At 41.9% G+C, this 27,250-nt stretch overlaps 4 protein-coding genes across 5 annotated transcripts; all 4 read right to left on the bottom strand.

Moving 5' to 3' along the window:
• Nucleotides 1-343: 343 nt before the first annotated feature.
• ifrd2 (interferon-related developmental regulator 2) lies at nt 344-9,332 on the bottom strand. Of its 2 annotated transcripts, XM_028410410.1 has the most exons (13): nt 8,804-9,332; nt 7,853-7,909; nt 5,184-5,300; nt 4,999-5,083; nt 4,793-4,917; nt 4,495-4,652; nt 3,796-3,849; nt 3,507-3,685; nt 3,306-3,414; nt 3,066-3,200; nt 2,751-2,879; nt 2,481-2,573; nt 344-1,637 (listed from the first exon to the last, which is right to left on the bottom strand). In XM_028410410.1, the coding sequence occupies exons 1-13, from the start codon at nt 8,835-8,837 to the stop codon at nt 1,557-1,559; spliced, it is 1,356 nt and encodes a 451-aa protein (XP_028266211.1). In that variant the 5' UTR covers nt 8,838-9,332; the 3' UTR covers nt 344-1,556. The 2 variants fall into 2 exon arrangements, with proteins under 2 accessions (XP_028266211.1, XP_028266212.1); XM_028410411.1 differs by lacking the exon at nt 7,853-7,909 and having other exon boundaries at nt 347-1,637; nt 8,804-9,331.
• Nucleotides 9,333-10,782: 1,450 nt separating this feature from the next.
• Nucleotides 10,783-15,669, bottom strand: amt (aminomethyltransferase). Its single transcript, XM_028410225.1, has 9 exons — nt 15,430-15,669; nt 13,891-14,058; nt 13,741-13,821; nt 13,524-13,655; nt 13,362-13,440; nt 13,050-13,195; nt 11,882-12,062; nt 11,644-11,799; nt 10,783-11,562 (listed from the first exon to the last, which is right to left on the bottom strand). Exons 1-9 carry the CDS (start codon nt 15,559-15,561, stop codon nt 11,387-11,389), a joined length of 1,251 nt encoding a protein of 416 aa, XP_028266026.1. The 5' UTR covers nt 15,562-15,669; the 3' UTR covers nt 10,783-11,386.
• A 4,660-nt stretch (nt 15,670-20,329) lies between these two features.
• On the bottom strand, nt 20,330-26,040 carry hyal3 (hyaluronidase 3). Its single transcript, XM_028410570.1, has 7 exons — nt 25,988-26,040; nt 22,364-22,663; nt 21,746-22,181; nt 21,521-21,668; nt 21,289-21,415; nt 21,117-21,206; nt 20,330-21,038 (listed from the first exon to the last, which is right to left on the bottom strand). The coding sequence occupies exons 2-7, from the start codon at nt 22,634-22,636 to the stop codon at nt 20,754-20,756; spliced, it is 1,359 nt and encodes a 452-aa protein (XP_028266371.1). The 5' UTR covers nt 22,637-22,663; nt 25,988-26,040; the 3' UTR covers nt 20,330-20,753.
• Nucleotides 23,580-27,114, bottom strand: naa80 (N-alpha-acetyltransferase 80, NatH catalytic subunit). The gene is made up of 2 exons (XM_028410571.1): nt 27,034-27,114; nt 23,580-24,871 (listed from the first exon to the last, which is right to left on the bottom strand). Coding segments are annotated over exons 1-2 (960 nt in total). The 5' UTR covers nt 27,036-27,114; the 3' UTR covers nt 23,580-23,913.
• Between the last annotated feature and the right edge of the window lie 136 nt (nt 27,115-27,250).

Genomic DNA, 27,250 nt, shown 5'->3' with positions numbered 1-27,250 from the left:
CAGTGATGCGCTCGATTTATGAAGCAGGTGTGCACCGTTTTGAGGGCGGTCGTGATAAAACAGACAAGCGTCCACAAAACGGTGCCCGCCGGTGAACAATCGACTAATGTCTGTGTAAAACAGCGCTACATTAAAAAAAGGTCTGGATAGATGGGAGTAGGACTTTTTTTTGTAAAATATTCTATAAATTTTTCTTAAAAAAAAATTAAAACTTTTACATGGACTAAAAAAAGAGTGACACATCTAAGATCTGGTGCATCATTAATGATTGTGGGTGGAAAAAATAAAAACAAATTACATGCTTGCAAAACGTATTTGCTGCAGTAACAAATGACAAAGAAAGTACTCTGAAACATTTTATTTTATTAATCCACATTTTGTCAAATAATATCAGAAGTCCTGGTCAGACAGTTTGGTGAGGCTGTAACACTGGGCGCTGTCTTTCATCCTTGTTTTAATTAATATGCTGAACTTGCTTTAATTTTTCAGCGCTTACCCAGCATCACCAAACTCATCTCAGCAGCTCTGATTAAAGGCTTGTATGTTTTTACTTCTCATCATCATTTCATAGACTTATTTCCATACATCTCTATTTCCCACCCACCAGCCCTCCCACATCAAAAATAGAAATGAAATGAACAAAACCCTTGAAATTCTTCTCAACATATTTTTTCATATTTGCGTCTGAAACAAGTTTCTTAAAATCCACACGCCACTGCTTTGAATAAATTAGAAAGTAAAATACAATTATTCACCAGAAATGGTTAAAAATGAAAATTTCCTTTCCAAAAATATAAATACAAAGATGACAATGTTAACTCTTTGATTTCATGTTTTAATTAGGCATCTTCTTGTTCATAGCTTGGTTAAGTTAAATTAAAGTAAAACACACCCCCACGCCAACACCACACACATTTTCTTTTAGGTTGTGAAGTCTGGTTTTGGCAGCTGAAGTAGCTACTCTGGGTGTAAAGACTGAGCATGATTAGTCCCGAGTCTTTCCAGAATATTTTCTTGGCTCGTTTTTTTTTTTTCCATCACAGAAAAACACAAAGCTTCAGATATTAACTTCCTGCTGTCCAACAAAAAGCCTCAGAAATTAGAATTAAAAATACCACTTAGAGCTGAGCATCAAACAATACTCATCAGCACCAAAGAGGGTTACAGTGACTGTTCTGTAGATCTTAAATGTACTGTACAGTGAGATTTAATACTTCACTTCTTGTGTGTTGATAAATTAATCTGATATAAACATCCCATTTCTTGTTTGCACAGAAAATGCAAACTCAGCTCATTTGAATCCCACATAACAAGAAGTTCCAGCACAACTGATGACGAGCAATGCCTGCTAGTAAGAACATTAAAACTGTTCCTCTGCGAGGCTGCATTTGCCTCAGAGAGGTAAGAATAACTGTCGGCCATTTTGAATATGGAGAGTTAAACTGTATATGAAGAGCACAAGTGATAACATCATGTTTGTTGTGTCTTTGACAAGTGAAGAGTTGAAGGCATCATTTTGTATCCATGTCAGTACAGACTGAGTTCATTCCATCCTCTCACATGACGTCAGCGCGCTTGTCTCTGACTTTGTTTCTCTGTTTAGTTCTGGCTTTGAAGGCAGCCGAGTTGAAAAGATGCTGTTTAAGAAAAAGGACAGAGAGAAAAGAGGAGAAATAATGAAAAAATTTTGGCAAATTTCATTTTGTTTTTGATACAAGTGCTTGAAACAGTGGGTATAATTTCAGATTATTGTAATTCACCTTATGCTATATGACATTTTGTTTATTACATCCAATGAGAAGCAGAGGCCCTACAGAAGGGATCTATACACACTATATTGACAGAAATCTGTGGATAGATGGGTACCATGCTGGCCTCCACTTTTCTGGTTCTCTGTCCAGACTATTAAGCATTTGTAACTTCCGATGAGAAGTGAGGAGTTAAGGATAGGCATGTAATTCCACACCAAACTGAGACTTTTTAGATTTTTTGCACTTTACTGAAACAGGAAGCTGACAAACAGTTATCATCTGAAGCCTCCTGCTGTAACGCTACAATTAGTCTCCATCAATTATTACTGCAAATGATTATTAGCTGCAGAGCTAGTAGACTGCAGCATTACGATTTCCCACCTTTACAGCCAAAAACATGGCACATGGTGTCCATTTACTTTTGGCCACTAAATGTATTGAGTGTTTTTAATCAATATCTGAGGACTCCAGCTGTCATGATAGGGTGGAGTTCCTGTTAGCAGAATGCTAGCATGACCCATCTGCAATAACCTGAAAAATAAATGGACTGGTGGTACTACACCATCAGAGATGGATGTAACAAAGTTCTCACATCTCTCCACAAGTGCCCTTAAATAAAAAAAACATTTAGCTTCAAACTTTGGAAGGAAAACACTGAATAAAGCAATCATATACATAATGGTCGGGTGACATTTAAGGCTAGAAGACTAGAAGAGGATGGAATGTTACCTTCTCAAACCGCGTGATCTTGTTTGCTTTTACACTAGCGTCCAGGATGAGCGGAGCACCGAGACCAAAGATATCTCTCAGGAGGGGGTTAAACTGTGCCAAAAACACAGACACAGGGTGTGGGTTGTAGACAAAACTGTGCATATTGCAACAGATATTGCACAAAGTTAACACTGTTTACTAATGGCTGGTGACTAACGTTTGCCGTCAATGAATTAAGTGTGGCCTGATTGCTAATTGATGGCGAAAGAAACACTTTCTTTTCCTCACTTGTAAATGGTGTCTGACTCCAGATTCAAGGATCTCTTTGAAGGCATCGTAGATTCTCCTCCTCATCCAGCTGTCGATGTAAACACTCTCTATTCCAAACCTGATCTTCTCCTCTGTGAAGTCCTCATTCTGCAGGAGGAAAAAATATGTCAGCCAGTGGCCATACAAAAAAACCTCTCTGCCAGACAAGCAAAACTTATTGTTTAAAAAAAGTATTTATGCTGCTAGAAAAATTAGCTTTAAATAAAAGAGATGTGGTGCTACTGCTAGTCTACACCAAAGAAAACTTACACATTAATATGTGAGACAACATACCTCTATGTAGTGTAGCACCTCTCTGAAGATGGAGCGTTGTTTCCTTCTGTCGTTCTTGGCTCTGTGTTTGTTGCCATCTGTGGCTAAACTCTTCAGACATTCACACAGAGATTCACTGTCCTCCACCTCAAAATCCTGCAAACACAAACAAATAAGGATGAATTACATTTGCTTGTGTGTATTTTGAGCATGTTTTCAGTTTTATTAGATAGGAGCATGAGCCTGTGAGTATGTATTTACCTCGTCAATATCTCGTCCTAGCTCCACCAGCAGTGCGATTGTCTCTCCCACTGCAATTCTATAGTTGACATCACTGCTCTGCAGACATGCTTGCAGTTTAGGGAGGTGACTACAGAGATGATGGTGGATTGAGAAAGGAAAAACCACTGTAAGTTAAGGCTCTGTTAGATTCATGACACTCATGAAGACTGTTTCACTCACAGGTCGAGCAGCTCAGTCAGTCTGGAAGCAGGACAGAGGGTGACCAGCAGCGACCAGGCCTGCAGGGCTGCACCGTGTAGGCCTGAGGAGCCAGGTTTGGGTGTGGGCAGTGTTCCTTCTCTGTTGGGGTAGGAGGACATGAACATGCTCTCCAAAAGGGCCAGTGACTTGATCAAGTCCTGTGATGGTGGTTAAGGGTAAGAAGGGAGAGAAATGTATGTAATATGAATGGATCTGAATGTATAATGACGTACACTTGGAAGTACCACAAGTTGTAAATAGTTCTCACCTCTCCATCTTCAGCAGCTGAAACGTAACAGCACATCCCCAGCGCCCGAGCACACTGATCAAGACAAGAAAAAGTCAAATTGGTGTTTAAACACTAATTTCTCCACATTCTCCTCAATCAATCTTAAGCTTAATGCCATTAAAATACGAAAAACAAGATATTCAACCATCGCAGTATTAAGATAAGTGAACTTAGCTGAACATGTATAAACATGTAATAGCATCGTCCTTGGGTGTTTGTTTCCAACATGCTCACAGTGGAAAATAAGCAGCCGTTGATAGGGATACTGTGACGCTTGTAATGTAACTCTGGGAGGCCTTGGACAGCTCAAAAAATACATATGTTCAAAACCACCATCCCAAAATGTGTCACACTACCAAACAGATTTTTCTTTAATGATGTTGTACTGAATTTCTGAGCTTTGACTCCATTTGCTGCTGTACAACAATGGAAGTGGGAGTGAGGTCAGCAGGGTGGGAGAACATGCAGGCAGTAAATCTTGACTGCGACAGATTGTTTTGGGATTTGTATGCTTGTCTGCAGCCCATACTGGAAAATAAGTGACTTGCCTCGCAACAGACATAGGTATTATTACTGATCCAGTCCTTAGAGTTTCACATTCTGCTCTTTTTCCAAGAGCTCAAAAATCCAAATTAAAAGCTGTGTGCAACATCAGAGAAGAGTGATGGGACAACTCACACTCTGGCGAGCTACTATGCTGGCACTGTTGTCATTTAGGATGGCAGTGAGGACAGGACGAAGGATCTTGAAGCCCTCTTCTGCTTCGTCTCCTCCTCCCAGCTGGACACAGAGCAGGATGAAGACTGTGGCTGCAGCTGCCTGCTCCTCTCCGCTGCCTGAACCCAAGACAAAAACACAGGAAGAAATCAAAGTTAGGACTTGTGTCTATAGCTGCAGAGATGTTTTCAGCTTGAGGACAGAGGGTTTTAATTTGATTTTTGTGATGAATTTATACACACACACTGTCATCCATTACCTTTTTTAAGGCTCCTTTCTAGGCAGTCGCTGACAGTAAGGCGTCTCTCAGTCAGGAAGTCGTACAGCACTTTGGAGGAGAAGGCCAGTCGCAGTGATTCGAGGGCAGCTAGACGGGTTTTTGCACTGATAGAGACAAGGAAACAGAGAGGAGAATGAGGCTGGTGTTGAAGGGAATATTATTGGATATGACTGAAGACCCCTCACCTTTTGTCCATCAGGTTGTCTATACATAGTTTAAGTTTGTCTTCAGTTTCCTCCTGGGCAGTCTGCTCATCCACCTGTTCGCCCCCTGTATTGGAACACCCAATGCTAATTGATTGTGGAACTAATAAATATGCTGCTTACTGTCAGAATGTCTGCATTATTTAACAGCTGCATTCTGTACAAACCTGTGCCCTCTTCCAATACAGAGGTGCTTTCACTGGCACTGCTGTAGTGGCTGAGAATGTCCGACATCAGCTCGTCGTCGCTGGCAGCCGACTCTCCCTTCAACCCATTTTTAACTCCTAAAGAAAGAAAAAGGACATTTGCACAAAAACATAACGGTAAGAAAAAAGTAGAAAAGAGAAATGTGGACAGAAAAATGCAAATAAGGTATATTTGCTACCAGTTAGGTGCAACTTCTAACCTGTGTCCTACTGTCACTCTCAACCACACAGAAGCTGATGTTTTATTGATTAATAATTATGACACATTTACAAGGCTTTACCAGCACCAGGTGTTAACACACACCTCTGCCATGATCGTATGAGAAGGGTTAAGAGCCAGGCGGGCAAGCCTAAGCTAAGCTAAGCTAAGCCTGAGGTTACTGCTGGCCCAGAACTTTCTACTGTGGGTGGGATTACTGAAGACCAGAGTGGCCATTCATGTAATCATTCATTCAGTGTGTACAATCTAGAATGGTCAGACCATATGTGCGTCCACGTTCAGGTCAACCAGGACAGCGGAGGTAGCCGAGAGGTCACTGAAGCAGCAATGCCACAAGGGTAATGTGTTTTTAAGTGACCTTCTAAGAATGTTTGTTTTTGACCACGAACAAAAGCATCTGTGTTGTTTCACTCTACTTTAGACACTGATTTCTTGCTAATATTATCTTACTACTTCTCATGGCTTGTTTGGACACTGCGAACAACAGGTCTTCAACCAGCCACTGGTATCAGACTGGAGGCCTGGTCTGGAGCCTTAGGCAATTTATTCAGCAGATTGGGTTGTTGGATTATTTGTGTCAATGTCAATGGTAGAGAGGAACAGATAGAGATTCAAGGAAGTCATTTTAACCAAGCGGCAACCTTCAGGACTCAGACTTGAAGCCCATGCGGAAGTGTCAAAACTTGTAATTCGCGCCACAACTGCTGGGGGCTGGCTCCAAAAGCGAGTTAACTCCCATGTTAAAATGGCCGACTTCACAGCAGAAATTAACATGTTTACGGCCTGGTACAAAAAAACACTCTGGTCTCAGATGATAGGTTCCCTTCTAGGCTCAATTGTAGGGGGGGTGAATTTTTTACAACTCACTAGTTTCAATTGTATTCGGACTTAAAATTACGCATAATTATGGGTGTTGCCGCTTGAGTGACAGACAGTTGACGTGAGTTTCCTGCTTCCACGATCGCCCGCCCCCCTAAACCCCGCTCGTGCTCCCCCTTTTTGTCCATATTTGGAGTTTTGGCGGACGTGACGCTGCCAACATGACGGCGGTCATCAACGTCCTGGAACCTCCCACCAAGCCTCAGAACGGCTCTTCAGAAACAAACGGGTGACGTCACGGAAGCTCTGTCCATAGTTTTTACTGTCAATGGTTTTAACCCCTCAAGTTGTACTCACTGGCTGAGCTGAACCGACAAGCTCAGTAATTGTATTACTTATTAAGTACAAAACCCAAGGTCTCTACTCTTTTTCTTTCCATTCATGCCTTGATAGACAACCTAATCCAATCCAGCATACAGTTTTTTTACACTAACATTAGATGCATCTGAAATCAGCCCTGATAACCTGTGCTTTTCTTATAGAATATTCTAAACTGTTTGACAGAATGGCCTTTGGGCTCCCTTGCTCACAAACACACTGTTCACAGCTGATATAATGCACTCAGCGGGCATGTGTCAATCAGCAATTTCCCAGTTGTCATCCTTGAACTCACAGCCACCGATTAGGTTACGTACACACAGCTACACACCTTCCCACGCAGGCCTGCCTACACATAGCTCAGTTATGTGAAGTGTGAGCTCACTGCCACTGCTCACGTGTAGCCTCCACTTTGCTACTTTATGCTTACATAGCAATCCCTCGGCTCCAGCAGTCAGACGGCCACTGGGGCAAAAGCCCTCCTGACAGACAAATCAGAACACGAACCAAAGGGGCGGGTGCCCGTTCAAGCCCTACAGCCCCATGACATGGTGGGACAACTATAGTTCCAAGACACGAGACGCCAATGACTAAATTAACCTGTGTTCTCAATTACAAATGTTTTGCAGAGGTCCCACTATTGATTATGGCCTTTAAAGGTAAAGAAATCCAGCATCACTACTTCAGCTCTCATCATCACTAATTGTTATTTTATTCAAATAATGAAAAACCATGACTCACTAGAATAATATAAAAGACATCCAGGGAGAAAGAAGAAGATATACTGTAGCCAAGATGAAACAGTTGTACGGGTGGAAAGATCTTGATTCAAGATTTGGGTCACAGCAGATCATGCTGAAGAAAGACTGGGTTTTGGGTTGGGTGGGTAAGAGGTTTATCATTTATAGTTCTGTGATGTCTCTTTAAAACATCAGGGGCATTAGCTCATGCTCAGGAGTGATATGCATTAAGACTGGCAATAAAATTATGACATTGTGCAGCAAACTAGACAGAGCCTGCTAAGTCAGTCACATTAAAGCAAACAGCCCGGGTGGTTAAAGTATGAAGAAGGTTGTGTTAAAGGTGCCGGGGACAAGTTCAACATGCAAGCCTGGTTTATTGCCTGCACTGAGATGAGGCTCTGAAGAGTTTCTGAAGAAGGCTTGAGCTGGACGAGAAACCGAAGTCAGGGGTCAAGGATCAGAGGAGTTACCTTTCAAGGACGCTTTAGTCGACAGCTGCAGCTGAAGAACCTCCTGACGGAGAGAGCCTGAAAATGGTGTATGGGTGGAAGGATGATTGGATGGTTGAAATACAGGGGGTTGGGGGGAAAAAAGGGGGGAAACCGATGTACGGATTCATGACAAATTGAAAATGATGGATGATGTACAGAAATTGCCATGATGAAGAAGAAAACAGCACAAAAAATGAGCTGCATATCCATATTATAACCATTTTAAACTGGTATGGCTTTAAACCAGACTTGATACTTATGCCGATGGAGGTTTTTGTTGTGCTTACCTGTACCTTTTTTATGTTTGTATCTACCGTAAACTGCGTGTGTGTGTGTGTGTGTGGAGACACTGCACGTGTGTGCCTTTAAAGCAGCACCGTTCAATAAAACGTGAGGTCTGAATGGAGCGCCCTTACAGGCACACACCATTATTTCACATTGACAAATACCACATGTAGCTGCAGCAGCTTCACATAAACAGCATCCACTGAGTGTTTAAATGAACTGAGCGACCCTGCTGCACTTGTTGCGTGGATAATTCCTCTACTGCACCACCTTTTAGATGGCGTGGCTATGCTGCTAAAAATAACATGCAGTTAACCTTAACCCTAGAAGCATAACAGCATACAGAGTCCTGACAAACACCCATAAAAATACACCACACACCAGCACTTTTTCTTTTTTGGAGGATATTTAGCATTTTTATACCAACCCTGTCAAAAAAAACATGAGTGGGAGGCATGCTTGTCAGAAACACGTGCAGGCTGCTAAAGTTGGAGGAGCAACAGCTTACTTGGCTGCCAGAAATACGCTAGTCTATCACTTATTTATCCTATTAACACATTAACTGACATCTTAACTGTCAGTTTACAGCCATTGCACTTTTGCCAGGAGCCGTATTGAGTTGACATAGAAGCTACAGCTACTTACCCCGGCCACGTTTCCCCTTTTTACTCCGTGGCATTTCAAGCAGAGCTTTGGTCCTCTAGTTCACAACAAAGCTAGCTAAGAGCAGCTAGCTGAAGTTAGCCTGCTTGAAGTCCGGTCCTCGCTGTTTTTTGACAGCTGGTGTGGAAGTAGCAGTAGACGACCTCGGGTAGTCTCCGTGATTCTTCTGGTCAGTTTGGATATATGTTACAAAAACGTCACCTTCGTTCACACTTTTGTTCACACTTTGGTTTTCGTTAGCAAGCGTCCGCGGTGAACACCACGTACCAGCACGTTCCGTAACTCTCCGCTTCCTTCAGGGTCTGAATAAATAGTTGTCCTTCAGCGAACAATTAAGTCGCTCTATCAAATGTTTTCACAATGTATTATCTATGATTGTCCACAGGTAATCTATACCTAACACCAGGTTGAGATGGGAAGTATTTTTCAAAGTGTTTGGGACGGAGTTTCGAGCACGCTGCTGTCGCCAAGTCCACCATCTTCCCCTCAGTAACCAGACCGGTAGCTGGGGTTGCCAGGTTTGCTGTGCCACCATCCCCCATTTCCGGCTGGTCCGAAACCTGACGAAATAGTTTTTGTTTTGTTTTATTTCATTCAGTGGGGGGGGGGGGGGGCACTTTCTGTGGGTGGTGAAAAAAAGTACATTAGTATATTATGAAATATAATATAATAATATGAAGTAGTTGCGATTTCCTGCGGGTTTTAACAGGTTGTTAAACACCTATTTTACCTACAGATATAAACACTTAACTCAATGACTATTTTAGAGTAAGACTCAACAAAAACTCATTGATTTAAAAACACAGTGACATACAGAAACTGATTCCAAGCGAAACAACAGTTTTGTGGCACTACACTAACAGATTATACAAAGCCTCCATATCTGAGGCCTTCTCTCATTTACAGAGACAAAAGACTGGCAAATCTCCCTGCCCACCTGATTGAGTTTTTCGTCATCACTCACCTCAGCAATAAACGTTTGATTGCTGCAGCTGAAGCATTGCTTTGATGCTGATGTGAAGGATTGCTCTGATTTGCTGGAGAATCAAAGCAATTCAGAGCTTTGTATGCCTCTGTGTGTCAGCCTGTCAACATGGTAACAGCAGAGGAGACCTCAAAAACCACTCTTTGGGAGCCTGGCGTGCGGAAACGATTCAGAATTAGAAAATTCTGAATACAAGTTTGATAGAGCAGCATCTAATGAGCGTTTTAAGACTAAAATTTGTAGGAGGAGATACATTTGGCAGATGACCCTTGTTGAAGGGCTCTCTCATAGACTCCCATGTTAAATTTAAAAATTTACAAATATTTGAAAAATTATATTTTTTTTGAAAGAAACTTCAAGTTAACCTGGAATGTCCTCTGTGAGATGAACATTGTGATAGTTGAATGGCTGAAATCGGTCAATGTATGCTGAAGATACGCTGCGCCAAAAAAACGTACGGAAGAATAAGAAGAAGAAGAAAGGGTGAAGAACAAGAGTTTGATTGGAGAGATTGTGCTTTACTTCTCAATTAACAACCAATATAAGAGAGCTTTAAAATATATATATATATCATCAATGAAATAACATCAGCATATTTTGTTTGAACACAGTTTTCATCATCTGAGATTCAAAACGTTGTTGGACCATGAACCAAACGAGCAATCGAAACAGCGTTAGGTGGAATTTCCTACTCAGTAAATGTGGAGGGGTCCAAACGGGTCATTTTAAAATGTGGGGGGGACACATCTCCCTCTGATATAATGGTAGCTACGCCTGATTTCATTTATTTATATATAGCTAAAGAAAAATCATATATTAAGATTTTATTTCCAAAACCAAACAACCAAACTCTTTTTTAGACATTTTCTACTCTTAGAAACCATGTTGGCAAAAAACAAAATACATTTTAAAGACTGCTTGTCTTGCAATATTAAATGAATGCAATGGAAACATTTAACAGACTGAGAAACCACAGTAAAAGTGCAGAGGGATTTATTGAGTAGAAAACATCAAATCTCCCCTTATTTTCACTTCATTAGACATTTTCTAATCAAATAAAAAATATATTTTTTATATAAACATTTAACTAAACATCACACACATCTGTTAGTGCACCTTTCAGTAGTGTTATTTGTGCGGTCATGAGACAATGCTCTAATATTAATTAAATAAAACACACAGAGTGTGTTAGACAAATTATATGTAACATCTTTTCAGTGTTTTCATTATTCTAACGTTGCAAACTTTAAGATTATTATTATTTTTTCATCAGACTTCAAAAAGTGGATTTCTGTCTCAGACAAACCGGCCCTGCAGATTTTAGTAGAAATTTGGTTCAGCTCATTCAGAAGACCTCACAATCTATTGGAACTATTTGGAATGGTGTTTTTGTTTTGGTCCAGCAATGAATGTTTCATTAGTAAACATGTAAGTAAAAAAAAATTATTTAATGGGGCCACACAGCCTCACCTGGACTATGAGCCATGTTAAGAATTAGAATATCTAATATTCAAGAATACTGCTTGAAATTGACTCAGGACATCTGCGAACTGCTGATGATCTGCTGCACATACTGACGCCTATCCAGAGTAATAGTTGGTTGGAACAAAGGGCATCTTGCTGACACTGGCTGGCACAGCTTTCTTCCTGACCTCCACCTGGATGGCTGTTCCATTCTTGGCGAATGCTGCATCCACGTAACCCATGGCAACATTCTTTTTTAGGCAGGGAGACGGGCAGCCACTGGTCACCTCACCTGTGTAACATAAAGAAACAGGTGTCATCTAGGAAATCTCACACACACATATTCTGACAATAGTTTCAGATAGTTTCTCACCTATGACCTTTCCATCAGGGCTGAGAATGGGTGTATGTTGTCTGACTGGGGGTCCGGCCGATACCAGTCCCACTCTTTTTCTGGCCGTCTTGGCTTTGATTTGAGGTACGATGATATCAGCACCAGGGAAGTCTTTGGTCTGGCGCCGGCGCTTTCCTGTTGAAAGCATAGCAAAGACATTATGCACACAACAACATAATGAATGAAAATACTAACAGTGGAGCATGTTATATCTCACCTATGGTCCAGACAAGGGTGGCCTCCACAGGTGTGGTGGTCTCATCTATATCGTTGCCATAGAGACAAAGCCCAGCCTCCAGCCGCAGACTGTCTCTAGATCCAAGACCTGCCAGTTTCACCTCACTGTTTGTCAGCAGCTTCTCCGTCAGCTCAACCACTCTGGACTGAGGGACAGAGATCTGGGACACAGAGACAAACTCTGGAGCTCAATCGTCATCCAGTGTTTGAAGACTGAAAGTATATTTAGTAATGATCTGTCTCTTTAAATGCTACTATCATATTAATATTCTCAGATGTTAAAGAAAAACAGCGCTAATTATCACTGAGCTTATGTGAAGAGAAGGAAACTCCTACCTCCTTCCCACCCACATCCCCTGCTTTCTACAGAGCACAGTGGGCAGTTGCCAACATATTGTAAATCCATCCATTAATCAGGCAGCATGTCCCTTTTCTCTTTGTGATGTTAAATTTGTAGGTTGCAGGAAGAAAAGCAAAAACACTCTTTTTGTTGCACTGTTTTCAGTACTACATGTATATAACCCTCTGAAGCCCAAAGCCCGCCAGAGGGGTTGAGATGGAAAATTAAAAAAACAAATTACAACCTTCATGTGTGAACTGTTAACACAGGCAGAATTATCTAACCCCTAACTCTCCAACGGTCCTTGAAAGCATCATGAGTAACAATTGGTTTGTTGGTTTTGTTTGGCTGAAGTGGAAAAACTGGATTGTGAAGGTTGTAATAGCAAATCAGTAAGTATCTAATAAAGTATGTGGAGAGTGGAAACACCTTTAGGCACCTTGAAACTATTCAGTTTATTTTAATGTTTTCACAGTAACAATAAATATGTCTTTCTTTCTATGTCTTCGTGTTATGTGGCACAAAAGACCACTTTAAGTTCTCTACGTGTAGCTATGATTGTACTGTTTCCATAGAGATGAGTGAAACAAAGTCTTAAAATAATATTGTCATCGATAATAATACTATTATTATCGATGACAATAAAACACTTGTTGTCCTAAAATAAAATACATTTAAATAAACATTTAACAAAATCTGAGCTTCTCATCAAACTGCATGAAAGATTTGAAAATGTTGCCATGGCCATGACATACTGTAAGAAATTCTATGCTAGAATAAACTTTAGTCTTTAGGAACAGAGGCTCACCTCCACTCCGTCCTCTCCGGTGTATCCACAGCGAGTGACCCTGCAGTCAGCAATGCCAAACACGGTGGCCAGGGTGGAAGTCATGAAGGTCAGCTTGCTGAGGTCCACCTTCAGACCTTCCTGGAGTACCCGAGACATGGACGGACCTGATGGCACAGAGCTGGTGTATTATCTTATCTGATGTATTAGCTTCTAAAAAAGAAGGAATGGAAAAACAGAGGAAAGAAGAAGGGTTGAAAGAAGAAAGGCAGACACACGGAAGGAAAGGGAGATCCAAATAAGACAGATGTAGGCAAAGGAAACGTGTTTTACCTTGCAGAGCAATCAGCGCTTCATCGAGAAACTCCAGATCCACATCCAAACCTGCAGCTTTGAACTCTGCCAGTCTGGCCTAAAAACAGAACACACACACACACCAGAAGCTTTCTGAGTGACTTCAGGTCTCTCTGCTATATAAACACTCTTTGCATTCACCTTCATATGAGCAGAGTCCTTGTCAGCACAACCAGCATTGGAGACGACGTAGAGGTAACCCTGATCTGTCTTCGTCACTATCAGGTCGTCAATAATTCCTCCTTTCTCATTGGTGAAGAGGGACAACGTGCCCTATGAGGCCAGAGAAATGCAAAACATGGTGCTTTCAAATTGCCCAGAAATACATCTGCTCAGTAGGAAAACATCCTTCATCTACCTGGTTGTCCTTCAGTTCTGCAAGATCTGCGACCACCAGAGACTCCATGAACTTCACTCGGTCTCTGCCGTGTACTTTGGTCTAAAGGAGGAAAGCAGTAATAGTAACAAACAGCAATATTTATCTGGTGCTGGTAGATGCTCGTCTTACCTGCAGCATGTGGCTGACATCGAAGATGGAGCAGTGCTGTCTGGTGTGCATGTGCGAGGCGATGTGGCTGTCTTTGTACTGGACAGGCATGCTCCAGCCAGCGAACTCCACCATTTTCCCCCCCTGCTGTCTATGGAAGTCGAACAGCGGCGTCTTCTTCAAGGCAGCCTGTGGAAACCAGAACCAGAACCAGAACACTGTGCTGAGTGGACAGAATACACAGTCCAACACACAGAAACACTAAAGTACAATATCAAATGTTTTTTTTTCTTTTTTTATGAATTTTTGCTATACATATCTGCGGCACGTCATCACAAATGCTTTAGCATTTAACTCAATATTCACAACAGTTGCCTAAATGCAGCTTTAGACTTTTCTATAAAGACTTTTCTGAGATGTTAACCCTTTCATACTTAGTAATGTGACCCTTGTAACTGAATTCTTTGGGACAGGGAGTTTTTCTTCGCATACTCTATAAAAATGATAAATACTACAGTATGTATGTGTTTTAAGTTTGGACAGAGTTTGAATCCATTCAACAAAGAACACTTAGCAAATCTACTCACTGCTCACCAACAACCATATAAACCCAATAATATTGTTTTAAATGTATATTTGTTTAAATGTGTATGGAAAGGCCAATATTATGCAGGTGGATGGAGGAGGAAAACAGGCTAGAAGTGGCCCCTCTGAAGGTTTCAGACCCCCGCATTAGACCATTCAACATCAAGCTCCTCTGCACAGTTACTGCAGTATAGGTAGGTAGTACTCAAAAAGCAGGAACCTGCATGAATGTGTGGGATCAAATGGCCTGTTAGCTCCAGTGGTGGAAACACCTTGTTGTCCAGGTGTTAAAAACGCTTCACATTTATACATATACTGATCACTTGATTAGTATGGACAGTGAACATTGACCTCTAAACACCTGAAAATGGCTGTCACTGGTGTAGAGTCATTCACTACAATGAATAGCAGTCTGTTTTCTTTCCTCAAAGGAATCACTTAACTGGATCATCTGTATCAGTGTGTGGACACACGCTCTGTGCTTCTGCACTAACTTCTGACCTTTGAACCTGCCATTGAAGGGGACTTATCAGGGCTGATACGGTACAGAGTGTGACGGGACGGCACTTTCATAAAAGCCTTCAAGGCCAATATTAATATCAGTGAACGGAGGATGGGTGGGTCAATATGGGTAATATGCATCTAAGCTTCACACAGGAAGTAAACTAAGCTCACTGGGTCAGACACTGTGCTGATGAGACTGAAGACTCGTGGTTTTAATAAAATCATCTGCAGCTCAGTGAGGCAGAGAGAGGGAGAGAGGGGGAGCAGTGACAGTCTGCTAGGACAGATGTACGTTATGTATGCATGATCTGACATCTACTGTGACACAGTCCCACTTAGTATGTGCAGATAAAAATAATTTCAACACAATTCAATCTGCATTTATTAAGATGGAAAGAGCCTTTTATTAAGGGGCCATATGGTCAGCTGTGTTGTTAAAAGCTGTTAGGATGAACGTGTAACCACTCTTACCTCTGCACTTGAAGCCTCCCTTTGCAGCCTCTGCCCCGCACATGCCGCTCCACCGACACGCAGCAAACCGCCTCTGGAAACCCGTAGCCCGTACCCCGAACCCCCGACCCTGACCATCGACCGAGCCCACATCTTTGCACCCGAGTCCCCGTTAAAGTCTCATGCACCCTTCGCAGCCGCTGACTGAGAAACTCTTCCGCCGTGAAACTCTCAGGACTCAAGAATTTCTGCTCTCCTGGCAAAAACACAGCGACCGATGGGAATGCGCACAGACTTGTGGGAAATGTAGTTGATGAGTTTTTTTTTGCCCTGCAGGAGTCCACTCAAGACCAGAGAGTCCATTAAGGCCTCGGTATTTTTTTCTAATGTAAGATATAAAATAATTACTGTGCTTAGATGCTGCAAAGATATATTTCAGCATTAACTGAGTGCTTCTGCTGATCAGACCTGCACAACGCTCAGGAGGAGTCCTGAACCATTCGTCCTCACAGAACCACTTCAGCTCAGTCAAATTTCAGTAGTCACAGTACTAAACCATCTCCATATTATTGACAGTTTGTCAAACTGTAGACTGGTGAATACCAGGTCTCTGAGATAACCCCTTCCAGTCTAATCCAGCTCAGCATTCAAGATTGACTGTAGGTCTTCAGCATAACTTAGTTTATCTTAGAATACATCAGAGCACTGACACAGCAGTGGTAAAAGTTCTTCTCATGACAGTAACTAATGGTAAATTTAAAACTAGTCAGGATTATTGTCATTACTTGGACAGGTTTCATTTGTGGTTCCTTGAGGTAGGATGGGAGGCCGAGTCTTTGGCCTTCAGCCACCGCTCCTTTGGGTCCAGGGTAGACAGGGTCTGGTTTTTGAGAAGACGTTCATCATGTTGTGATGTGCTGTGATGTATAGGTGCTCACTGATTGAGTGCAGTAGTAGAGTAAAGAGCAGGTTTTCATTGTCTTACCCAAATTAGAGTTTATTTGGGAAAGCAGAAATCAACAAAATTAGTAAACAAAATTATAAACTTGTTTCACTGCTGCTTTTCTTCTTTATGGATGTAGACAGGCGATGTACAGATGTGTCTATAGAGGAAACAATGGATGTTTCAGTGTTAAAATGATGTGAATCATACACTAACTGTATGAGATGATTCTTTGAAAAACTACAACCATGATGGAGGAGGGGTTCAAACGGAGTGGCGGTGTCCCAACGTGTTGCTGCTGAAACTTCCAGAGGACGAATGTCAGCCTGCTTCAAGCCTTCTCTGAAGAAATATGAACACTGTTGTCCTCCAGTGAGTCCCTGGTCCTTCAGGTAGAGGTGGACACTTTGTCCATCAGCTTTTCACATCACTGAAGAAAACAGACAGAGGAAAACAAGGATCAATAACAACATCAGATTTGTATTAAAGTGACTGTAGCGGCGTTAGATCGTAGACTTTGAAAGAGTTTTATTCAGTTTGCCAAAACACTCAGATGTCAGAGGCTGGAAGACATTTATTGAACAGATCCCTGATTTGATGGAACCTTAAACAGTTCCACACGTTGCAGATCACGTTAAGACTGGACCCGGACAGTGATCCACAAACAGAACTTAACAAATGAGAATTAAGCTTTAATAACACGAAACTGAAAAATCCAACAACACAAGGTCAAAAACACAAGAAGTCACTAAGAACAGATGAAAGCTGCTGCAATGTGAGAAAAGACAGAGAGCTCATAGAGCTGCTCTGTTCCTGCACTCATGAAGGAATCATGATTCTGAGGTGGTTTGACTTCATCAGTCGTAAATGATCACTGTGTGAGTAAATGGACAAACATGCAGTTTAGTAAGAGGACCGGAGATTGGTCTTCTTTGAAGCCGCTGTCAATACAACACACTGTTCACCATGTTTACCATCATTCTCCAGTCAGTGTGTGTAAGCATGATGCTTTGTTTATTAGGGTACAGTATTCTGTGCAGACTTTGACAACAACTGTTCTAAATCAATACAAATGTGCAAGAGTGCTGATGCCTTGCATTCTGATTATAGGATCCTTGGACAGCTGCACAGCCAAAGAGAGGGATGACAACTAGCATGATGCAGCTCTTTAAAAGCAGCCATGCTTGTGTTTCTGAATGAAACTAAGATATTGCAAATCAGAATAATCTAGGATAGGGTTGACAGCATTAGATCCAGATCTGATCTGATCATATATTCAGAAACAACAAACAAACAAAAAACAGGAAAATGTGCCTTGATCGAAAAAAAAATAGTTTCCTGAAGGTTTTGAGGTAGGTAAGAGTCAAAACATATGTCAGAAAATAAGTCAAAATGTGAAAAAAAACATTGCTAGCTAACTAGATTTACTTAATGGAAAGTAGTGGAGAGCTATAGCAGCTGTGCCACTAAGAATGTGACCACATGACAGCTTCAATCTGAAGCTGCTGCTGGTCTAAAAAACATCACACCCAGAATGTAGTTTTGGCACAGTTAGAACACCATATACACTCTTAGTTATGCTTAATATTCTAAACTTTCTAACTTCAGGTGTGTCTTTGGTCTTTGGTGAGTGTGTGTGTACCCCATCATGCCCTCCACTGAGATCACTGAGTCATCCTTTGGACGGAGCACCTAATAATAACCCCATGTCCCTGCTGCTATTTTAGGCCTTAAAGCATGTTTGGAGGGGGGTGGTGGGTTTTGGGTGGTAGGGGAAAAAGCTTCCTCTGTCTCTGTTCACGCCTCACACACACACACACAGGGTTGAATCATAATAAGAACACACAAACATAGTAGTAGATCGTTGGCTATGGAGTGCGCACCAGTTGCTCGGTGACACTTTGGAGACGCAAGGAAGAAATCTGGACTTTTCCTGACTACATATTCACGACTGGAGTGGATTACTTTTGTGTGGCTCCTGGAGAATAAGTGAATCACTGCTGCTCTCGTGGGTGCAGACACATGTTTTGGCAATCGGGGTACCTCCATGTGGGAAGGCTGGATGAACAAGAAGTGTGACTGACGAGAAGAAACAAGCAAGCACACAAAATCTACCAGCTTTTGTTTGTGTTGTCAGAAGGTAGGTGGGAAGAGACTGGGCCTGGTGTTTTCAGTAGGCAGTAAATCTTCTACTCAGTCATTTATCAGTCGTTGTATAAGGAGCCTGTTCTGTACTTTGACCCTTAAGTCAAATTCAAGTAGCATCGTGCCCTCATTGGTTGGACTACTAGCTCTAATAATAGTGCTGATAAACCAGCTATGCGTGTGACCTGCGTGTTTTGTCTCCACATAGACCTGATCTGTTTCTCTGCCATGATACATCCATAGAGTAAATGCAACCTAAGTACAGAACATCTGATGACACCTCCTATCGTTCCTTTTCCTTTTACTGAGACAACCCACAACAGCTGCATCCTTATTTATTACTCATTTAATAGACTTCATTCAGCTGGCCCCAAAAAGAATAACAGGTCCACACGTTATTAAAACTTAATTTATTTGAAATCAAATAAAAACTTTATATGATTTTGTATGGATGACTGATGAATCATAAACTTTCCAAATCCACAGGTAGTTATGGTGCATAGGCATTGAAGTTACTCAGAATGAGAGTCAGTCGATATACTAAGATGTCTTTTGGGTCTCCCAATATCAGACGGGTGATCAGGCCCTGCCTTGCCTTAAGTTAATGACATCAACTACGCTCACTTGAGTTTCACCTTTTTAATTTTTGATAACTGTATTTAGTGGACAGAGACATGCAGACAGCTAAAGGGACAGGAGACTACAGCCTCATTTTATGGGACACCCTCTCAGGTCTCTTCAGCTCTGTCTCTGAGGAGCTCCATGTTTTATTAAAAGTCACCTGTGAATGGTACCAACCTAAAACTGCCACAGAACAATGGCCGACTCAACACCCAGCATCCTATTTCATTATTGCCTAAATATTGTTCCCACACCTTGTTTTTGGGTAAGTCTTTCCAGTTGAACTCTTCATCTTTTCCTCTGAAGACACGGCGACATGTCGAGGCCTCCTTCGTCCCAGACCACTCCTCAGTTCTACAGGGTCAGCGAGAGAGACCTCACTGAGATCGAGCTGCATTCTGTGGACTCCATCAATGACCTCCACCGAACACACCCTGATCACAGCCACAAAGGTACACACACACACACAACCACCCAAACACAGTTAGCATTTTACACACAGATGCTAAGTGTCTGTGTGTGTGTGAATGCAGGGATGAGGCCTCCTCGTCCTGCCTATACACCCTCCCCAAACGGGAACCTCTACATGAGTGAGGTGACAGCTGTCAATCAAAGAGACCGTCCAGCCCACAACAAATGGCAAAGCCGTCTCCAAGATATGTTAACACCAAGTTCATCGCGTGCCTACGCCATGGGCTGTGCGATTATCACTCTGCTTCTGCTGACAGTGCTGCTCATCTTCTACTTTTTAGGTAAGGATGTATTACATTAAAAAAAACTGAATTAAAACTGGGAGAAAATTGTGTCAATATTTATCTAAGTACCTCTTTCAGTCCAGCAGGGTGGAGCGATCCGGATGCTGACAGAGGCAGTGAGGGACAAAGAGGCTGCAGCCACGGAGCTGACACTGCTGATCCAAGAACTTCAGGCACTGAGACACAACCTGACAGCCATGAGAGCGGGAACATGAGGAGGAAGACGTGCTCAAAACGCTGTCCACACAGAGACTGTGAGACTTCTGACAGCCTCTCCACTGGGCCTTTGAAAAGGACTAAATAAACATGTTGTTCATTTATTGTATTTGTCAATACAAATCGTATGATAGACAATGTTTTAGAAAGCTGACATTGTCGTAGTTTTGCAATCAACTCACCGAGCTTATACTGTGATATTTTCATAGTAAAAATGAAAGGCAGGCTCAGAGGAGGCATCATTCTTCAATTATAGTTTAATATGTGGATCCAACATTTTTTAAGCAAACAATTTGTTCTAAATGATTCATACGTAAGAGTTTGAAACATGTTTTTTTTTTGTGAGACTTAATATTTATACATTAGCTTGCCTGCTAACACCGACAAATACTAATACAATCAAGTGTGGAAAAATTTAATGTCTCAAATGGATAACTGCACCCAGTTCACTACAACTCCCAGGTCTCATCTGCTCACTAAATTGGCTTATAATAATGCACAAATGACTTTAGACATCTACGCAGTACTGTTAGCTGTGTGATCATTGGCACTGTTTGCTTTGTAACATTTAATTTTGTATTATACTAATGGCTAATTTTTAGTACAATGACAAACAATACATCTATGAAAATAGACCTAATTGAATCCTGAATGAGTGCACTGGGTTAATCATCCCTCTGTCTCTGCACTACCTGACACTCCTGTCCTGCCCAGCCTGGGTAGCACTGACACGTGAAGTGGCTGCGAAAAGACGTTCCATCAGTGAGGAGGTCAATTTCATTTAGATCAGAAATCAGAGTCAGCATGTGACCAGAGCTGGAGCGCCGCCTGGCGCAGCGCCCGTTGCCGTGACAAAGTTGGATGCTGCAGCGCTGGGTAACGGATCTCAGAGACTGAACAAAGGGACCCAGGACATTCTGGACGTAGTCTTTGAGGAGGATGCACTGATGCTGGAAAATGGGAGAGGAGAAGATGGTTACGCACACACACACACACACACTAACTTTTTCCTTACATACATTACAAACCTTGGATTTTGCAAATTTCAGCTCTCCCCACAGCACAACTCCAGCTGCTCCCAGGGATGCACTCTCTCCTAGTGTGTGCTCCAGGTCGATCTGCACGCACACACAAACAATCATGTACTTTCTAATCGTGGGTTGATAGTTAATATGTATGTATGTGTTTACAAGATGCTACCTTATTGAGAAAGTTGAGAGAGTGTGTGAATGCTAGCCTGGCATAGGGAAGGACGGGGGTGGCGTGCTTGGTATTGTTGCCATGGCGCCAATGTGATGCCACCCTCAGAGCCTCCAACACTCTGTGCCTGAGATGTAGAGTTGTCCATCAGTTATTAGTTTTAACATCAATGGGCACAACATGATGAACCACAGGTACCTAACTAGACTTATGTGTCAAATCCGGACCATACCTGACCATGAGCGCTGCATCTGGAGACCCTGCCAGCCTCTGTGGCAGGTAGATGCTCGGGTACAGAGCAGTAGACTGAGTCCAGAGCCAGGACAGTTGGTCATTCTGCTGCCTGGTCCCACCGTGGCAACGTCCTGTGTAGGTTTTATCTAACAAAAAGGACATATATGAGCTTTAAGTCAGTCATAGCAGACTTGTGTTTAGTGATTTGTATTAGTAGCTACACCTGTCTTTCTCTTGTTCTTGTTAAAGCAGGCAGGAAAACCATAAAACCCCCAGAATCCTTTGGGGTGACGTCTAAGTGCCAACTGCAGAGTCTGCTCCATGAACATCCGAGCACTCTCCTCAAACTGTTGCCTCGCCAACAGAGTCACAGCCGGCTCTGTCAAATCCGGTCTTTCCTGGCTCACCAGCCTCTTGGATAGCCTCCGGTACACCATCTTGGATCCAAAGTTTCTCTCCCACAGCGGTCGCCACTCTTCCCAGTCGATAACGGCCAATCCGGAGAAGTTTGGTCGCAGCAAAGCAGACAGCTGTGACCCTGTAAGGGAGAGGTGAGCAGGCAGGTCCGCAAGCTGAGGTATCCCTCCGTTCTTTTTCCTTCCAGCGTGGGTGATATATGGATACTTCCCCAGGCGGTCACGGTAGAAGATGGTCATTTTCTGGAAGACATATGCCCATTGAACAGTTATCAAACATGCTATTTATCCTCTTTTAGCTTATTGTTTTGCCTTTATTCCACACTTTCCTACTGCACGTGAACTTAGATGTAGAAATTATATATATATATATATATATATTATTATATAAACTATATATTATTTTCAGAAAAGTGATTAATCACCTGTCCCTGGAAGTGCTGCCAAGGATTTCTCACAATATCGAAGTCCCTCAGGTCCAGCTCGATGTCAAACTGGTTCTGACACTTCTCCGTGGGGATGTTCCACACCACCACAAAGGGTCTGTACTGCAGGATCGGACCTGCTGCAGCCACAGCAGGCGCAGGGGTTTGGCTGGAGGCATCTCCGCGGCTAGAGTTCTGCAACGGGGAGGTGCAGCGGAGAGGAGGGATGAAGACGAAGATGATGAGGAGGTGAGGGAAGAGAGACAGCACCATGGCTGCTCACCCACTGCTGTGTCCTTCCTGACAGGAGAGAAACAAACATCCTATAAGTCAACTGAATATGAATAAAACTGCTACAAGATATTTGTTCAATAACAAGAATTATAAAATAGTTTGGTAACCAACATCGTTTCACTTTATTGGACATTCACTGATGCACAGCCCTCTTAAGCTCCATTTAAGTTGGGTTGAGGTCTGGACTTGACTTAAACTTTTGATTTTATTTTGCTGTAAATTTGCTTCTGTGTTTTGGATCCTTGTCCCTGTCAGACAGATGGGCTCACGTTTGTCTTTAGAATACCCGTATATACAGAGGAGCTCATGATCGCCTCACTGACAGCAAGGTGCTCAGGTCCTGCTGCAAAACAAGCTGTCTGGAATGTTTCTACTTGTGAATAATCTTTCTCACTGTACAACATTGAACTCCAAATAGGTTGATGTGCAGCAACAGCTGCTTCTCTAACACCATTGTTTATGTCAATCTCTCCTCTCATTGTGTTGACACACAAACTGTCAAAACATGTTTTTATAGAGGTCTGTGCACCTGCTGATGATCAATTCATCAAGGACTGATCATCAGCAGCACCTGCTGCAGCTCAACTAATTAAACTCTATGGAAGCAGTGAGAGGGGACGCAGTATGAACATGATTTTTCTTTTCAGCTTCATTTTTGATAAATAAATACTGGCACAGTGACAAAAGTTCATCTGTGGTTGTATTTGTCTATGCGGCCCACTATGATCACATGACTCATGACTCATGTTTTTACGCATAAAAAGAACATTGAATTAAAAAAGTGGGCACTGACCTTAAATATTTATAATTATTAATTAACACTGCAGTACCTAACCTTGGCTTTGTCTTAAAAAAATTGAGAAGTTAGAAGAAAAACAACACATTTTTTTTATTTAATAAAAATAATCATTATTCAAAGAAATATTTCATAAAATTCTCTTTATTTCCATCATTTTCTCACCATGGTAATAAGAACTGTAACAAATCTTTTAAAACTCTAAGGCACATTTAAACCATACGCTTAACAATTCAATGTCACATAAGTTAAGAAGAGCAGTAGATGCAGACTTGGTTTTAGTTCTGATTTGCAGGAGTAGTTGTAGTAGTATTTTGTTTTTGTAAAAAAAGTGACCTCCATTATCTTTACACGTCACTGTCTGCGTAGGGATATTCTTTGGTTTGCTGGTGCTTTAGAAAGAGAACTTCAGTCTTTCAGTGTGCAGTGATGAAAGGAAGTGTATGTAAGTGTGTGTTCGTCAAATGTCCTTGTGCATCCAAAAGATGGGAACTCTTTTGGCGTCTCTGTAGGGAGTTTCAGTTAGTGTCTGTACTGTGATTTGCCCTGCAGGCTGAGAGGAGGAGGCAGGAAGAGGTGGTGGAGGAGGAGTAGGGATGGAGAGAGGAGGTGGAGGAGGAGTAGGGATGGAGAGAGGAGGTGGAGGAGGAGGGGGTGGTGGGAGAGATGTGGGGGTGGAAGACGGAGGAGGAGGAGGGATGGGACAGGAGAGTGAACGAGCACCTCCTACATCTCCGTCTGCTTGCGTTAAGTGAGCATTCATCACCCTTGGTGTTTGTGCGTTTGTCTCTCTGGAGAGCCTCAGAAGCATCTCCATGGGAACGAAGGATGTCATGGCACCTGCGTTCTGCACCGGCGTCGACAGCACATAGCCGAGGTGGGCGTAGAAGTGCTGCTTATCATGGGTGGTCAGGCACAGGCGCTTGAACCCTCGGCTTTTGACGTACCGCTCGGTCTCCTCCATCAGAGTCCGGCCGTAGCCCTTCCCTCGTTCTAACTTGGACACAACTACCGACTCAACAAACAGGCTGCTGCTGTGACCCACCACCCGGGACAGCCGGGCGTGGCCGAGTAGCCGCTCTGTCTCTCTGCGGCCGTGCAGGAGAACCAGAGAGATGGGAAACTCTGAGCACGATTTCTGGAGGGAGTGGACCCGAGCGGTCTGGCTCCTCTGCCATTCAGAGTTGACCAGGTCTGCACAGGGTACCAGCAGGTCCGGACGTCGGTGGATCGGAACCACACAAATCTTCTCTGGTTGCTCAGAGTCTGTGTGCTGCTTTTCCTTAACTTCTCCGTACGATTTGGAGCTCTCACAGTTTTTTTCAACCTGATGGTCTGAAGGGGAGAATGAGTACAGGTCAACATTCGGCTCATCTCCCGTCTTCAGTTTGGAATTCGAAGATTTTACGGGTTCAGACCTGTGATGATGAGGGTTCAAGTCAGGCTAATACTTAAGTTCAATGATCAGCTGTGAAAATGATAGTAAATGTTTTCAAGGTGCAGTAAAGATTAGAGAAGCACTGCAAGAGAAGATTCAGATATGTTTTCGCCCCATTTATTTCAGCAGTGTATTGGAAAATCTCACACACATTCAAGCACAGTCAGGATGTTAAAATAAGCACCCATAGCAACAACTTGTTAATAATGACCAGTGTAATACACAGCAGTCGATAACATGAAACCAGAAATTATCAATGTGTCCGATTATGACTGAAGACACAATAACTATTAATTACTAATTATTAACTAATATTATTATTATAATTATTAACTATTAATAACTAATAATTTTCCACATCCTGGACACATTTTTATAGTCACAGTAATGTAATGTTTTGATGGTTTAAACTACTTGTAGTAAAGAACTACAAAAAATTACTCTATTTGTTTTCCGACCTAACAAGGTACCCAGCATGCCTTTTTTCAAAGACAGCAGAAGTATTAGAGCACATCTGAAGCACCTTTTTAAGTCCGACACAATTGAAACAATCAGATTAAAACGAGAAATACCGTACATCATTGTACCGTTGCTTCGAATTTGCCAGAACATTAATGATATTGTGAAGTCTTAAAGGTTTTCTGCTGTCATCATTCTGAATGTGGAAGTAGTCACTAACACTTTTTACCACACTGATGCTTGAGTAGGCTGCAACACTCTATCCACAAAGTAACTAGAACGTTTATTTCCCCTTAATCATTCGTACTCTTGGAAACATTAATGTTTTTAACATAAATGAACATTTCTCACGAGTATGAATTGCAGTTAGCCAAGACAAACAAGCAGACTGACACAATCTGACAATCGTACATGGTGAAAGTGCTGGTAACTCTCCCAGTAACAATCAATAGAGTTTTTATTTCCAAATCGCAAACTCGCCGTCAGCCCTTCCATCATCTTAAAGCAGCAGAAGAGAGTTACACTATGGGGTTTCGTGCAAAATATAGTCAAATGTCCATTCAATTTAGGATTTAGAATTTTGAGTGCTGAAATAAAAAATGGACAAATCACCAATTACCAAAAATGTTGAACTCACCAAGAGGAACGCTGAAGCCAAATAGCTGACTGTGAAACAGAACTTGTTTCACATTCTGCACTGCAACAGGAAACTGTAAGCTGACTGATAATTTCACAGAAGATAAAAGGAACTTTGCCTAATTTAGGTTTCTAAAAAAACAGGCAGTTAAAAGAGTGACTCTGTAAAACGTTATATGTAGGCCAACCAAGATATTACTATTACAGTATTTAATACTAATCTAATTTAAAACAAATTAACTTTGTTAATTTTGTAATACATTGTTATTTTATCTAGTTTAACTTGTCCTGCTTGTGTCTCTCCTGCAGCTGGCCTTGTTACACTGCTATTTAGCATCAACATCAACATGTTATTATCATATTATCATATCTAAATATCTATATTAAAGTGTGATTGAAGATGAGTTAATGATCTAGAGTTTCACCACATTCAATTTCCAGAGGTGTTTGTTTTTAACATTGAAGCAATCTAGACTATTTAAATTAAGATTAGGATTAGGAATTGCTTTATTAATCTATTAAATTAAATTTAAATCCATTACATTACAAAATAAAAGAAGCAAAGTAGTTCAGCGTTCTGCTCTTTATCTGTTACGCTCTCAAAAAAGCATCAGTAGGTACAAATGTACATAGTGAACATGTGTGCAGACACAGATCTGCAAAACAGATCGATACTTCAGGAGAAGCTTCCTGCAGCAGAGTTGTAGTAGTAGTCGTTATAGTTTAGTACTGTCAATGAGTTATACACGTATACTTTTTTTAAAACTGCTGTTAATTATTATTGTTCGTTATTCAGACACCATGCAGTAATTTAGAAGCATGTGGATGGGGCGGTACAGTAACATCCTTATTTTACCCTCCTCCTTTCTTAGTTTTCACTTCCATTTAAGGCAAGACTACAAACATGAGTAGCTGCATGCTAGTTAGCCGTGTGTACACTGTGCAGCGACACTGGTTAGTCAGTGGGAGGAACCATTAGTTTAATATAGAGGAAAATTACACATTAGTGTTTGTTGTTGTTTTCCCCACGCTACATACGTTACCTACATTTTAAGCACACGGTTCGCCGCCGGTACTGGTCCACTGTCTCCTTCCCTTGTAAACACACGAGTACATAAACGAACTACACCGCGGTCCCATAGCTTAAACGTCACTACAACAAAGTGACGTGTATTAGCCCCGACCGTCTAACTACAATTTAAACATATTAAAAGCTCTCTATTGGACGTATTTTGTTTTTTACAATACGAGAGGAACACTGGAC

This window comes from Parambassis ranga, chromosome 7 (assembly GCF_900634625.1).
Source record: "Parambassis ranga chromosome 7, fParRan2.1, whole genome shotgun sequence".
Classification (NCBI taxonomy): Eukaryota; Metazoa; Chordata; class Actinopteri; family Ambassidae; genus Parambassis; species Parambassis ranga.
The sequence above is the reverse complement of the archived record's forward strand: the minus strand, read 5'-3'. Positions and strand labels throughout refer to the sequence as shown.